The sequence below is a fragment of the Xyrauchen texanus genome, chromosome 15, assembly GCF_025860055.1.
Source record: "Xyrauchen texanus isolate HMW12.3.18 chromosome 15, RBS_HiC_50CHRs, whole genome shotgun sequence".
Classification (NCBI taxonomy): Eukaryota; Metazoa; Chordata; class Actinopteri; order Cypriniformes; family Catostomidae; genus Xyrauchen; species Xyrauchen texanus.
This window is the reverse complement of record NC_068290.1, coordinates 25,461,399-25,474,939: the sequence shown is the minus strand read 5'-3', so window position 1 is coordinate 25,474,939 and position 13,541 is coordinate 25,461,399. Positions and strand designations below refer to the sequence as shown.

Here is a 13,541-nt window from a genome sequence, read left to right as displayed (position 1 = left end):
AGGGGAGTTGAGGAAGCGAGTCTTGTCGGCTTCACGCATCTCGACCATGTTCAGCCACAGTTGACGTTCCTGGACCACTAGCGTGGCCATCGCCTGCCCGAGCGCTTGCGCTGTGACCTTCGTCGCTCTCAGGGCGAGGTCGGTCACTGAGCGCAGTTCCTGCAGCGTGTCGGGATCAGGGCCACCCCCTTGCATGTCGCGTAGTGCCTTGGCTTGGTGGACCTGCAGGAGAGCCATGGCATGCAGGGCGGAAGTGGCGCGTCCGGTGGTGCTGTAGGCCTTCGCTGTCAGCGAGGAGGTTGCTCTACAGGTCTGGGAAGGGAGTACGGGGCGACCTCGCCAGGTGGTAGGGGTTCCGGGGCATAGATGGATCGCAACCGCCCTATCCACCTGGGGAATCGCCTCGTACCCATGGCGCGCTCCGCCGTCGAGGGTGGCGAGGGCAGACGAGCCTGTGGCGGTGTGACGAGTGGAGAGGGGTGCTCTCCACGAAGACGTCAGCTCGTCATGCACTTCCGGGAAAAACGGAACCGGAGGGGGCGAGGCTGTGAATGGTGCCCAGACCCCAGGAACCAGTCGTCCAGCCGTGATGGTTGTGGGGAGGATGGAGGGTTCCAATCCAAGCCCACGCTGTTGGCTGCCGAGAAAGCATGTCGGTCATCTGTGCGTCGGCCTCAGCCTGGGTGTGCAGGCCCGAAAGCTGCAGCCCAGGGGAGTCCTCAGCATTAGATACCATGCCCTCCGATGCCGCGGCAAGCTCATCTGCTTCCATCGCAAGAGGGTCGGCAGACTGGCTGTGAAGCGAGTCGCCGCCGCCTCGAGCACGGACGGGAATCAACGAGCGTGCTGGGGTGCGGGTGGTCCGAGGGGGCGTACCAGGCAGAGCTGCACCCGCTGCCATCCCCAAATCGCCTCCATCGCCAGCCGCATCGTCCTCAATCCCGTGGGAAGAAGGAGCAACAAGGGTGGCGGCTGGAGTGGCTTGCTCACGGTTGTAAGCAAGCCGCGACCGAAACGTTGTCATGGTCATGTTCTCGCAGTGAGAACATGAACCATCCACAAACGCAGCCTCGGTGTGATCGCTACCCAGACACACGAGACAACGCCTGTGGCCGTCGGAAGCGGAGAGCACTCTACCGCATCCAGAAACAACATGGGCGGAAAGGCATCTTTATAAAGACGCATCCTTAAAAGGACGTTCAACGCCGCTGTGTTTTGCTCTTTTAGAGGAAATTACACTTTTAAATAAAATCACTCTTTTATGAAAAAAACTTGTGAGAGTTTTTTAATCTGCGCTGTCGAAGCGCTCAGGGGCAGGAAGTGCACAGCCGTGCAACAGGAGAAAGCCACTGTTGTGCGCCGTAGAATCCAACAGCATGCAGCAGAGGGATAGCAGGAACTCGGTGTGTATACGCAGCAGTTGCAGACACGACCATTGGCTCCGAAGAAATTTTCTGAACGAACTCCCGTATTTGCGCCGCTTAAATACCCGTATGTTCGGGGGCGGGACATGCAAATACTGGTTGCCAACTCTCATTGGCCTTTTTTCATAGTTCAGAGGTGAATATCGGTGCTCAAGAGAGACCCCTAGTGTCGCTTCTCTGACACAACGTGGAGAGAGCGACAGAAGGGGAACTTCTGATCCTGATCCTGAAGTTATTGATTCTGGCTGATAGAATACGCACTTCAGAGGAAGATATTAGATGACCACTCAACAGGAAGAAAACGCTGGATTTTTGTGAGGTTTCATGAATTACATCTGTTTAAATGAGATATCAGCATATTTGCAGATGGTATATAGTAGAAGCTTTATTGATATTTTCCTTTTATCATTAAAATGTTTAAGGGAACTGTTGAGGAGATACTGTTAGAATACGTGCTTCAGAGGAAGATATATGAGCGCTCCACAGGATGCTGGATCTGCTCAAGTTCTGTGAGGTCGTTTATTACATCTGTTTAAACGAGATATGCACATATTTGCAGATGGTATATGATATTAGTTTTATTGATATTTGCATTTTTATCATAAGACAAGACAGTTCAAAGTTACATGGAATTGTTGAGGAGAGAGAGAGAGGGAGAATGAAACAGTTGAGAACTTTAACTAGTCGAACGAGTCTGTCGTGGCTCTGATATGCGGACCGTTTAAAGGAGACAGTAACATGATAGCATGTAACAATAAAACGAACTGTGACAGGTTGCTTACACATCTCAGTTGCTTCACATGCAAGTAGGCGATTCTCAGCGCCCTCAAGAAACAAATCTGCCAAAGGGTAAAATGTATCGGCTGATGCAATAATTAAAAAAATTCCATATATAAGCCGATTTATCGGCCTTGGCGATATGTCAGTCGACCAATAATAGAGAGACAGAGATTGGTAAAAAATGTAAAATATTATATTAGAGATACCTTGCGTTCTCCTTCATCTCCAGATCCATTTTCACTGTCACTGTCTGTCACTCTCTCCTTACACTTTAAGTCAATGGAGCTGCCCGTATACGAGTCCTCTGAATGAGACAATGACCCACAATTATATTTGTTAAAACATAACGACACAACAGGTAGTTAATAAAAAGCTTAACAATGACAAGAATATATGACATCATCACTTAAAAACTTATTTTTTAGAAATATATTATGGATTCAAGAACCAGAGAAAGCTTCTCAAATTATGAGGTGTGACTCACCAATGACGTCATCATCTCCCTCTTCCTCACAGATGACCATGCGCTCTTCATCACTCGTCATATCTTCACTCACCCCACTCTGCGTCTGAGAGAAAGCACTTCGCCCTGAAATCTGAGCACCATCACCACACATCTAAAAAGACAAACAGAATTAAATGAGCATGAATCTCTGAAAATTTGTCAATCCTTGCCCTAACTGCATATGTTGACTGTCTCCCTAATTTAACACACCAGATTCAACTCATCAGCTCATTGGTAGAGGCTCCAAGACCTGAACAGGGTGTGTCAGATAAAGTAGACATCCAAAATGTGAGGTTGCATCCAATACCTGTGCAAGCTCAGCTAGTGCCTGTGGATTGGCCCTCTCACTCCTCTCCAGACTGTGCATGGCACTCTGAGAGAAGGCACGGGGACGGGGCAATTGACTATGTCCTTCACCTCCGCTTCGATCTGACACGCTCATCGTCCCAGGTACCACCCCTTTGAGTTCCATCCCCATTGTCACAGACGGAGGTTCTGAAATATTTACAAAAAAATATTTAATGGAAGAATTTACTATTATCTTGTACGTTTTATTACAAATATACTAAGCAGCATGTGGCCCAAAATGTATTTGGACACTTATGGCACACTTAAAAATGTATGAATGTCTTAGTATTTTGTAACAAAATATCACAAAAAAATGTATTTAAAAAATATAGCACAAACACAGTTTTCAAGTGAATCATTTCACAAAAATATTTTTTTTTAATTGGTTTCAATAAATATATTGTTCAAAATTAAGACAAAAAGTTTAGAAAATTTCTGTTAGACAAACAGTAGTCATACATGTCCATAGTTAATGAGTTGAATTTTGGTTATACTGCTAGGACACCTGTGTGAACTTTAAGGGAATTGACTACATAAACTACAAAAGGTCCAGCACCATTAGTTGCAGATGCCACTTGGTTTGATATTTCATCATATAATGCAATGAAATTCATCCATTCATATTCATAAGTATTCCTTAAGTGTCCAAATACTTTTTAGGGCCAGTATACGGTAATTACATTTCATAATCCTGTCAAGACATTAAAAAGGTTGATAAAATATTGAGCCAATTACATCACAATCACTTTGAAAAATATGTGCATCAATTGTTATACTCTACTCCATTCACATTAACACACTTTTCCTGTTCCATACCTGTGGTTTCTGACATGCTCCTCTCACGGATGTCTTTGCTCCCTGGAATCCCACGTCCATCGCTATTGGATTTCTTCCTGTCCTTATTACACCACTTCCAGTCAGGATGTGCCTTAAAGTGTGCTTCCTTCACCTGAATACAAGGGAGAGAAACAAACAGAGACAAACATTAACGGAGGCAATAAAGGGTTGGAAAGTCTTAATAGGGGTTATTTATGTGTCTATGCATGCATCTATGCAAGTGTAAGTGTCTTCAATTAACCTGAAATGCAAGGTCATGGTATTTCTGCTTTTCTTTGGGTCCCAAGGCATACCACCATTCTCCAAGAATCTTGCTGACCGTACGGTTGTCCTGGTTTGGGTGTCTTTGATGAACCAGCGCACGATGGCGCTTGCTGAAGATCATAAATGCGTTCATGGGCCTCCGGATGTGATCTTTTTCCCTCTGTAAAAATGTAGAGGGTAAGAAGGAATGAGTGGATGTGTCTGTGCGAAAATAGAGTGAAACTGTGCAAACACACATGTGTAAATGTGTACCTTGCCAGGACTGTTTTTGTCATCCTTAGGCAGTGCACTGAGGGACTGTGATCTACGTTTTCCAGGAGAGGCAGAGACTGGCGGATCAGGAAGGACACCTGGGAAAAACCTAGACACATAAAATATCAGTTTATTAACCGAGGGGTAAAATCAGTGGGATCCTGCAGTAAGGCTGAACAATTAATCGAAATGAAATCGAAATTACGGTATAACCCAGTGCGATTATCAAACCGCGAGGGCTGCAATTTAATTGAATAGTCTAAATGCGCTGCCCACTGTGCTGCAGCTTATGTGCTCAGCTGTTTTGTGTAGTGCTTTCTTAAATACATGTAAACAGCGTCAGTGCATTATACATGTGTTTTCAGTGATTTCAGAGCAGTTCTGTGTTCGATACACACACATTCTATCTATTTGGTGCCCTGAGTGACAGATGTGCTTTGAGTTTAGATCGATGTGCTAACATGTGCTGAGCACATTATAATTAAAGTGCTTTAGATTCGCTTTAATTGCATATTTGTGTAATTTCACATTACACAAATGAGCAATATATATATTTTTGGTTTTATACAATTTACTATACAAATCTAAAATAACCCCATGATACAGGGTTTTTGTGGACAGAAAGAAAAATAGGAGCATTTCACTGCATTAAAAGGCTGTTGTCAACTGAACTACAAACAACTGAAATGTTAGTTCCTTCAGTTTTCCGCCAAAATAAAAGCATCTGCCAAAATAAAGACTTGAGGGTTTAACCGGACTGCATAGCAATGCCACGAGCAAGTTAAGATATTGTTCAATTAAAACTATTGAATAATAATTATTCATTTACTTTTATTATACAATAATAATATAGTATTTCTATAATAATTTATTAGCTAAACATTATTACTATTACACTACAATCATTTAGAAGAATGAGGAAATGTAACTTGTTCGTGGAGAAATAGGGCGGATATCTGTCATTTATAGATGTGTGATTATTATTATTATATTTTTATTTATTATTATTATTTTTGTGTGTCTATATCATGTATGACCACTGGGATCTTGTTGGGGGCCAGGGTGGGATTGGGTTGGGAGGGGTAATAGTGGGGGCTAATGTTGATTCTGTGTATATATGTTTTGTTTTCCGATGTTCTATGTGAATCAATAAAAATTGTTAATATGAAAAAAAAAAAGAGCACAATATCAGTAACATCAAAGATATTACCGGTGGTGAATGTCATCAAACAATCAGAGTTAACTTCCGTTGTCACACTTAACAATGAATGTAATATGAAACGTACGTAACCTAAGTTCCCTCTCGAGAGGTCTCTCCTATTGCGTAAGTAGCTTACGCTATGGGAAAACTCAGTTTCTCGAGAAATATTGAAGTCTTTATGTAAAACGCATTGCAGCTGCACAGCAGACAGCAATGAGTGAGGCAGCTCGGTCATTGGCTGTGCTGCGGCAACTTGCTCGAACCAATGGCGGGGCGACTCTGAACGCGCGACCAATGGCCGTGCGCTTCGCGCTCGCGCGCTCAGAGCCCGCCAAGATGAGCGTGGCTAGGGCTATATATTAGGTGCCCCGTCATGAGAGTTCTTTAGATTTAATCTCCTTCAGCGAAGACCTTCTCTTCGCTGGATCCTCCGGATTATTGGAGTCTTTTCGCCCGCCGTCGACAAGCCTACAGCAGGACTGCTACGAGGACGCCGGCGCCTTCATCCGCCTTCAAAGCCTTCTGCTACGCCATCCGGCGCGCATCACCCTGATATCCTTTTGCTAAGCTACTTTGCAAGTGTTCGCCTCTGCGACGCTTTCGATATTTTAGTAAAAGAGCAATTTCGAGGCGTTGTTCCAAATGCCTTCCACCTGCGCCTCGTGCAGAGGCCTTCTTCCTGACGGGGACCGTCACATTATCTGCACTCGCTGCCTGGGACCCGACCACGCAGAAGCTGCTCTCACTCGAGGCGGATGCCCCGAATGTGACTCCCTGGGCCTCACCGAGCTGCGCGCTCGCCGCCGCCGCCCGCGAGCGAGCCTGCTACCACCGTGCTGCCGTCCCTCTGTTCGAGCCGCGCAAGAAAAAGCGCCGCTCACAGAGGCCGCCAGAGCACGCGGACTTCAGTGACGTCACGCCGGGCCAGTCCCCGCGTGCTTCACCACTACCCGAGAACTCCCCGCCGCCAGTCCATTTCACGCAGGCGGAGCAGCACCCCTCCAACAGAGCGGTGGGTCTCGTCTCGTTCGGCGCATCAGGGGACGACGGTGAAAAGGATGACAGCCTTTCCATTGACGCTGCATCCGACGACTGGCCGGGCTCGGCCTTCGACCCCGCGCCATCAACATTAGCGGACACGAGCACGGGCACCAGCATGGACTCGGAGATCGTCCGCATCCTATCTAAAGCCGTGGAAGACCTCCGGCTCCACTGGTCTTCTCCGTAAGAACCCGCCCGCAGCCGGCTGGACGAGTGGTTCCTACAGCGGCGCCGGCAGGCCCCTCGACAGAGACCCTCCCCTTTCTTCCCCGAAGTTCACAACGAACTCACAAAGTCGTGGAAAGCCCAGCACTCTGCTCGCCTGAAGCCTTCTTTCTCTTCCTCGCTCTCCTTGGTAGACGGCACGAGAGAAAGAGGCTACGAGGGAACCCCGCCCCTCGAGGAGGCTGTGGCCAACCATCTGTGCCCACCCTCCACCGCTGGATGGAAAGCCAAAGCTTCTCATCCCTCGAAGCCCTGCCGATCTACCTCAGCTCTCGCCGGTCGCGCATACGCCGCCACCGGCCAAGCTGCGTCAGCGCTTCATTCCATGGCTGTTCTGCAAGTTTATCAGGCCAAACTTCTCCGCACCATGGACTAGTCTGGACCTGAACCTGAGGCTTTCAAGGACCTGCGCAGCGCCACTGATGTAGCCCTGCGAGCCACAAAGGCCACCGCCCAATCCATCGGCCGGGCCATGGCTAACCTGACTGTCCTTGAGCGCCATCTGTGGCTGGCGCTTAACGGAGATGAAGGACGCGGATAAGGCGCCATTCCTCGACGCGCCTATCACTCCAAGCGGCCTGTTCAGACCGGCGGTAAGAGAGTTCGTGGAACGCTTCACTGAAGCTCGGAAGGATTCGCAGGCTATGCGTCACTTCCTGCCCAAGCGCTCCAGCTCGTCACAGAGCCGCCAGAGACCGCCTCAGCAGCAGCAGCGAGCCAGAGCGGCGCCTCCCGTCTCCCAGCCAATAAACAGACCTGGAACAGACGCTCGACGCCGCTCGCATTCCGCTAACCGAAAGCAGCCGCCTGAGCGACGGGGACCTCGGCCCAAGATCGTGCTGAACCCGGAGCCTCGTAAGTCTTCCTAGCCATAGGAAGAAAAAGAGAGAGTGCGTGTCTCGCAAAAGCCGGACCACTCTCTCCAAAACGTGTAAAACATTACCCAGTCCCCTTACAGGCGGATGGAAATGTCTGTACAGCAGTCAATGGGCCAGTCACAGAACTCGCTCACCTGCAATCAAACGCCGTTTTAACGGCGACACACAAAAATCACAAAAAGAGTCATTTTCTGCGTGTGTCACTAAGGGGTCACGTGTCCACACTAAAGTGCGCATTCCCACATATCAATACTGTCCAAACAGTGCCGAATACTTCCCCAGCTCCAGCTGGACGCCCCATAAATGTAGATCGTGTGCCTATTGTCATATATGCACCACTACACACAAGCACTGTTCCCACAGTTATAAACACTTCCCCAGTAAAAGCAGGAAATACTATAAAGGTAGCGCGCGTGCCTGCTGTCATGCATGCACCCCTACACACAAACACTGTATGCATGGCCAGAAACCCCCGCCATGGCGGGAGGCTTTATGAAAGTGGCGGCGTGCCTACTACAGTATATGCACCCCACCCATAAGCTGCCCATACAGTTTCAAACAGTTCTCTGGCTCATGCCGCGAGCATCACAGATGCGACGCACGAGCCAGAAACTCCCGCTAAGAGCGGAAGCTTTATGAAAGTGGCGCGCGTGTCTATTACAATGTATGCACCCCCACCCGTAAACACTGTCGATACAGTTTCAAACATTTCTCCAGCTCATGCTGCGAGCATTATGGAGATAGAACGCGTGCCTGTAATCTCACACGCACCCCTGCACTCGGCACTCAACAAAGCTGCTCAGCACGCGCCTGCGCTTCTGAGAGCTGTAAGCTCAGTGTTAGCACAAGGCGATTCGCAGGTGGGGCCCATACGTCACTGCGACACGCCCCCAGCCAGCATTCAGCCCATATCTGTGCGAGCAAAAGCCTGGGAAAAAATCCCCGACATACCGAAATGGGTTTTGAACATAATAAAACACGGTTACTCGCTTCAAAGACCACCCTGCTTTTCAGCGGTGGTCGAGACGAAAGTGAGGAAAGATGTTTCACATGTTCTACGCACCGAGGTGCTCAAACTGATAGAGAAGGGCACTATAGAAACTGTCCCTCCCTCTATGAGCGAGGCGGGTTTTTACAGCCGCTATTTTCTCGTCCGAAAAGGACGGTGGCCTCCGCCCCATCCTAGATCTCAGACATCTGAACAAAGCTTTAATGATTCAGCTCGTTCAGAATGTTAACGACCAAACATATCCTCGCGCAAGTTCAGCCCGGGATTGGTTCCTATCAGTGGATTTGAAAGACGCTTACTTTCACATCCCGATAGCACCTCATCACAGGCCTTTTCTGAGATTCAGCTTCGAGGGACAGTCATACCAGTACACAGTACTACCATTCGACCTATCATTGGCCCCCGTACATTCACGAAATGTATGGACGCAGCACTTCCCGAGACAGCGGGAGTCGCGAATACTGAATTACCTCGACGATTGGCTAATCATAGCACAATCAGAGAGTCAGTTAACAACGCACAGATCTTGGATTATCAGCCATCTAGAATGCCTGGGTCTGAGAATCAATTTTGCAAAGAGCGTGCTATCCCCAGCCAAAATATCTGTTTTCTGGGAATAGTGCTAGACTCAGTGCAGATGACGGCGCCTCTCATCAGAGCGCGCTCGCTATTCGGCGCCTTGCAACATCATTCACAGCGGCAGCGCGCGCCCGTCAAAGCGATTTCAAAGGATGCTCGGTCTCATGGCCTCGGCATCAGCTGTACTCCAGCTAGGATTGTTGCACATGCGTCCTCTCCAACGCTGGCTCAAGAGCCGTGTCCCCACTCACGCGTGGCGCTCGGGCCACTTTTTAATCAGAGCGAATCACGGCTGTATAAAAGCCCTGGCGCCCTGGAAAGCCGTCGACTGGTATCAAACCGGCGTGAGTCTGGGCGTGAACACACGGAGAAAAATGATCACGACAGATGCCTCCAAAATAGGATGGGGGCCCTTTTCGAGGGCAGGCCTGTCTCCGGCTTTTGGTCAAACCGGAAAAGTGCCTACATATAAACTGTCTGGAAATGAAGCGGTCGCCTTGGCTCTCAGAGCCCTGCTTCCGTACCTGAAAAGCGAACACGTCCTGGTCGAGCGGACAACATGACGGTAGTATCGTATATAAATCGCCAGGGTGGACTCAGGTCGAGCTCCCTGCACTCTATGGCCAGGAGCTCATCTTATGGTCACAGCACAACCTGCGCTCGCTGAGAGCAGCGCATGTGCCAGGCGTCCTGAACCAGGGAGCGGACATGCTGTCCAGAGACAAAGTTCTCCCAGGGGAATGGTCTCTCCACCCCCTGACGGCTCAGTGGTTATGGCAAACCTTTGGCGATGCAGAGGTCGACCTCTTCGCCTCCAGGGAAAATGCGCACTGCCCTCTTTTCTTCTCAGAAAGCACGGACGCATTCGCCCAAGTCTGGCTGAACCGCCCCTAGTATGCTTTTCCCCCGATCGCTACCTCAGGTCATCAGTCGGATCAGGGAAGTGAAATGTGCAGTGCTCCTAGTAGCCCCACTCTGGAAGAACCAGATGTGGTTTCCAGAACTGATGCAGATGATGCAATCTGCCCCATGGCCGATTCCGTTGAGGCTGGACCTCCTCAGGCAGGCCAACGGGATGATTCTTCATCCCGCCCGATCTGTGGGCCCTTCATGCATGGCCCCTCAGCGGGTTCCGAGAACCTCCCCAGTGGAGTGTTGAGAACCATCACTGAGGCGTGAGCGCCCTACTAGGCGCTTATATGCCCAAAAGTGGAAAGTGTTCAGTGACTGGTGTGATACCAAGAGCTTGAACCCCAAATCGTCGCGAGATACCAAGTGTACTCGCCTTCTTGCAAGAGCTGCTGGAGGCGGGCGCACACCCTCCACGCTCAAAGTCTATGTGGCTGCCATAGTGGCGTCACACAATCCTGACAAGGGGCGCTCATTAGGGAAAAGCGACCTAATCATTCGTTTCCTAAGAGGCTAGGAGGATGAACCCTCCTCGCCCCCTCGGTGCCGATCTGGGACCTGGCCACGGTCCTGGACGCACTCAAGAGTGCCCGTTCGAACCTCTCCGAACCATGCACCTTAAACAGCTCTCGCTCAAAACTGCGCTCTTGCTGGCGCCGCCACAGTCAAGAGAGTGGGCGACCTGCACGTGCTGTCATCAACGCTGCTTGCCTGGAATTTGGACCTAACGACTGCAGAGTTGTCCTTAGGCCAAAGCACGGGTATATTCCTAAAGTGCTCTCCACACCCTTCAGAGTACAGGTTATATCTCTGGAGCACTATCGTCTCCAGCAGACAAAGCGGCGCTAATTTACTCTGCCCGGTCAGGGCGCTCAGAGTATATTTGGAACGTTCTGCCCCGTTCAGACAGACGGAACAATTATTTGTATGCTTTGGCGGCCGCACTAAAGGTCTCGCAGTTTCAAAGCAAAGAATATCGCTGGATAGTGGATGCTATAGCTGGCTTATGAAGCCAAGGGCCTTCAATGCCCCTTAGGCGTCAGAGCTCACTCTACGAGGAGCATGGCCTCCTCGTGGGCGTGGTCGAGTGGGATACCCATTGAAGATATTTGTGCGGCGGCAGGCTGGGCCTCGCCTCGACATTTATCAGGTTTTATAACCTACAGGTCCCCTCATGGCATTCCAACATTCTATCAGCCTGACTGTAGTATGAACTGGAGTATGTATTTGCTGAGCATTATCTCCTCCCTTATAAGGTCCGTCTCTGACTGACTTAGAGGGTTTTTATGCATATCAGTAAGTAAAAAAAAAAAAAAAAGAAAATCAGTACATAAGATATGTGCTTATGTTTTTACAATGAGCCCCACCATGGGCCACCTTGGGGCAAAGGCTCTGTATTATCCCATTATATAGCTCGCCGTTGGCGGCTCGTTGAATAATCACTTTGCTTTAAGGCTCAGGCATCTGCCTCTGGCTTTATAGAGCGAAGTCAGCACGCACGGCATTTTGCATGGTGTTCCCATAGCGTAAGCTACTTACGTAATAGGAGAGACCTCTCGAGAGGAGCGACTCGGTTACTAACGTAACCTCGGTTCCCTGAGAGGAGGGAACGAGTATTGCGTAAGCTGCCGTGCTTGTGCTTGGTCAGTTCGCTTCAGTCGATTGAACCTAAAGAACTCTCATGACGGGGCGCCTAATATATAGCCCTAGCCATGCCCATCTTGGCGGGCTCTGAGCGTGCGAGCGCAAAGCGCGCCCATTGGTCGCGCGTTCAGAGTCGCCCCGCCATTGGTTCGAGCAAGTTGCCGCAGCACAGCCAATGACCGAGCTGCCTCGCTCATTGCTGTCTGCTGTGCAGCTGCAATGCGTTTTACATAAAGACTTCAATATTTCTCGAGAAACGGAGTTTTCCCATAGCGTAAGCTACTTACGCAATACTCGTTCCCTCCTCTCAGGGAACCGAGGTTACGTTAGTAACCGAGTCGGTATATTCATTTAATTGTGGGATTTCATGTATTAGTAGACTCTCAAACATTATATATGTTTATTTCGTTGATTAAGATTTGCAAAACATTCTTGTTAGAGTATTATACAACTATAAATCAACACAAAGTAGCACAGCTGCCATCTGTCACCTTGTAAGCATAAGATTGCATGCTAACTGATAGTGGCACCTGGTGACCGAGGTTGGTACCGCATGCTAATTGTTAGCTAGAATGCAACAAAAAAAAAGAAAAGAAAAAAAAAAAATTCAGCTGAAATTATTTTATTTTATTAATATAGAGAAAAAAAATTTGAGAGAGAAAAAATATTTGTAGGACAGGCTCAGGAAGGCACTTAAAAACCTTAAATATATGTTTAAAAAAAAAATTCACCACGCGAATTTTTTTTCACAGTGCAGTTCACGGGTGTCTGTACAGGTGCTTGACTTCAAACATGTTGTTACTATTGGTGCATTCACATACAACGCGAAGAAACTTTTCACCTCGCATTGCTTACACGAGTTTGACTGCTGGATTCTAAATTTGTGTTTAAACTCACATTCGCACAAGTAACGCGAAACCGCGAGTATTCCCCTTCTCTTCCGGAAACGGACAGGAGGAGGGGCTTCTACGACTTGGTGCATAGTAAAGTACAATCAATAGCTGGAATCAAGTAGACCCGCATATTTTCAGAACTTTAACCAGGTGGTGCAACTTCCTTGCTCACTTTCCTCCAAGCGATGTCTTTTTTCGTCCGGTATCTGTACATGTATGAAGTTGTGTCATACAATGGCGGGTGCCCACACACCGCTACAACAATTTTTTTATACATTTTCCCAGAATTCTTCTGCTACTACGTCAGTGACATCCGGATAATCTCAATTCTTATAGGCTTGCACGACAATGCATATTTGCAAAACAAGTATATAAAACATGGTATGTTATACTCTCTTTTCATAATCCTACACCTGTAGCACAAATGCTAGCATTGCAGCATTGTTTATCAGATGAGTTGCTAGGAGACATCTCTGGTGAGAGATGTGTCAAACACCCATTAAGCTAATGGGAGCATTGCAGTTTTGATTTCCTTACACGTCATCTTCCGAGCATTTGGCAATGTAATGTATTTATTGTCGGAGTTCGGAGATATCAAGTTGGAATATCCCACATTCAAGTTGAATGGAACGAAGCAACTACTGTAAATAATCTTTGTACTTTGCTAATGATTTGAGTCAAATTTAATGGAAAACTACGCGACTTGCACTCCGTGGCACTTCAGAATGTTGACGCTGAGTGTTGGTGCTACG

The 13,541-nt window shown here is 48.3% G+C and overlaps 1 protein-coding gene across 3 annotated transcripts in view; it reads right to left on the bottom strand.

Annotated features, from left to right (window-relative positions):
- Positions 1–13,541, bottom strand: part of LOC127655837 (protein capicua homolog) — a 57,259-nt gene that overhangs the window by 18,506 nt on the left and 25,212 nt on the right. For all 3 annotated transcript variants that reach the window (XM_052143836.1, XM_052143837.1, XM_052143838.1), the window contains exons 5-10: positions 4,411–4,519; positions 4,136–4,318; positions 3,874–4,006; positions 3,017–3,204; positions 2,689–2,821; positions 2,411–2,508 (exon numbers count right to left, since the gene is read on the bottom strand). In XM_052143836.1, coding sequence (XP_051999796.1) covers positions 2,411–2,508; positions 2,689–2,821; positions 3,017–3,204; positions 3,874–4,006; positions 4,136–4,318; positions 4,411–4,519 — 844 coding nt within the window. The remainder of the gene's footprint in view (positions 1–2,410; positions 2,509–2,688; positions 2,822–3,016; positions 3,205–3,873; positions 4,007–4,135; positions 4,319–4,410; positions 4,520–13,541) is intronic.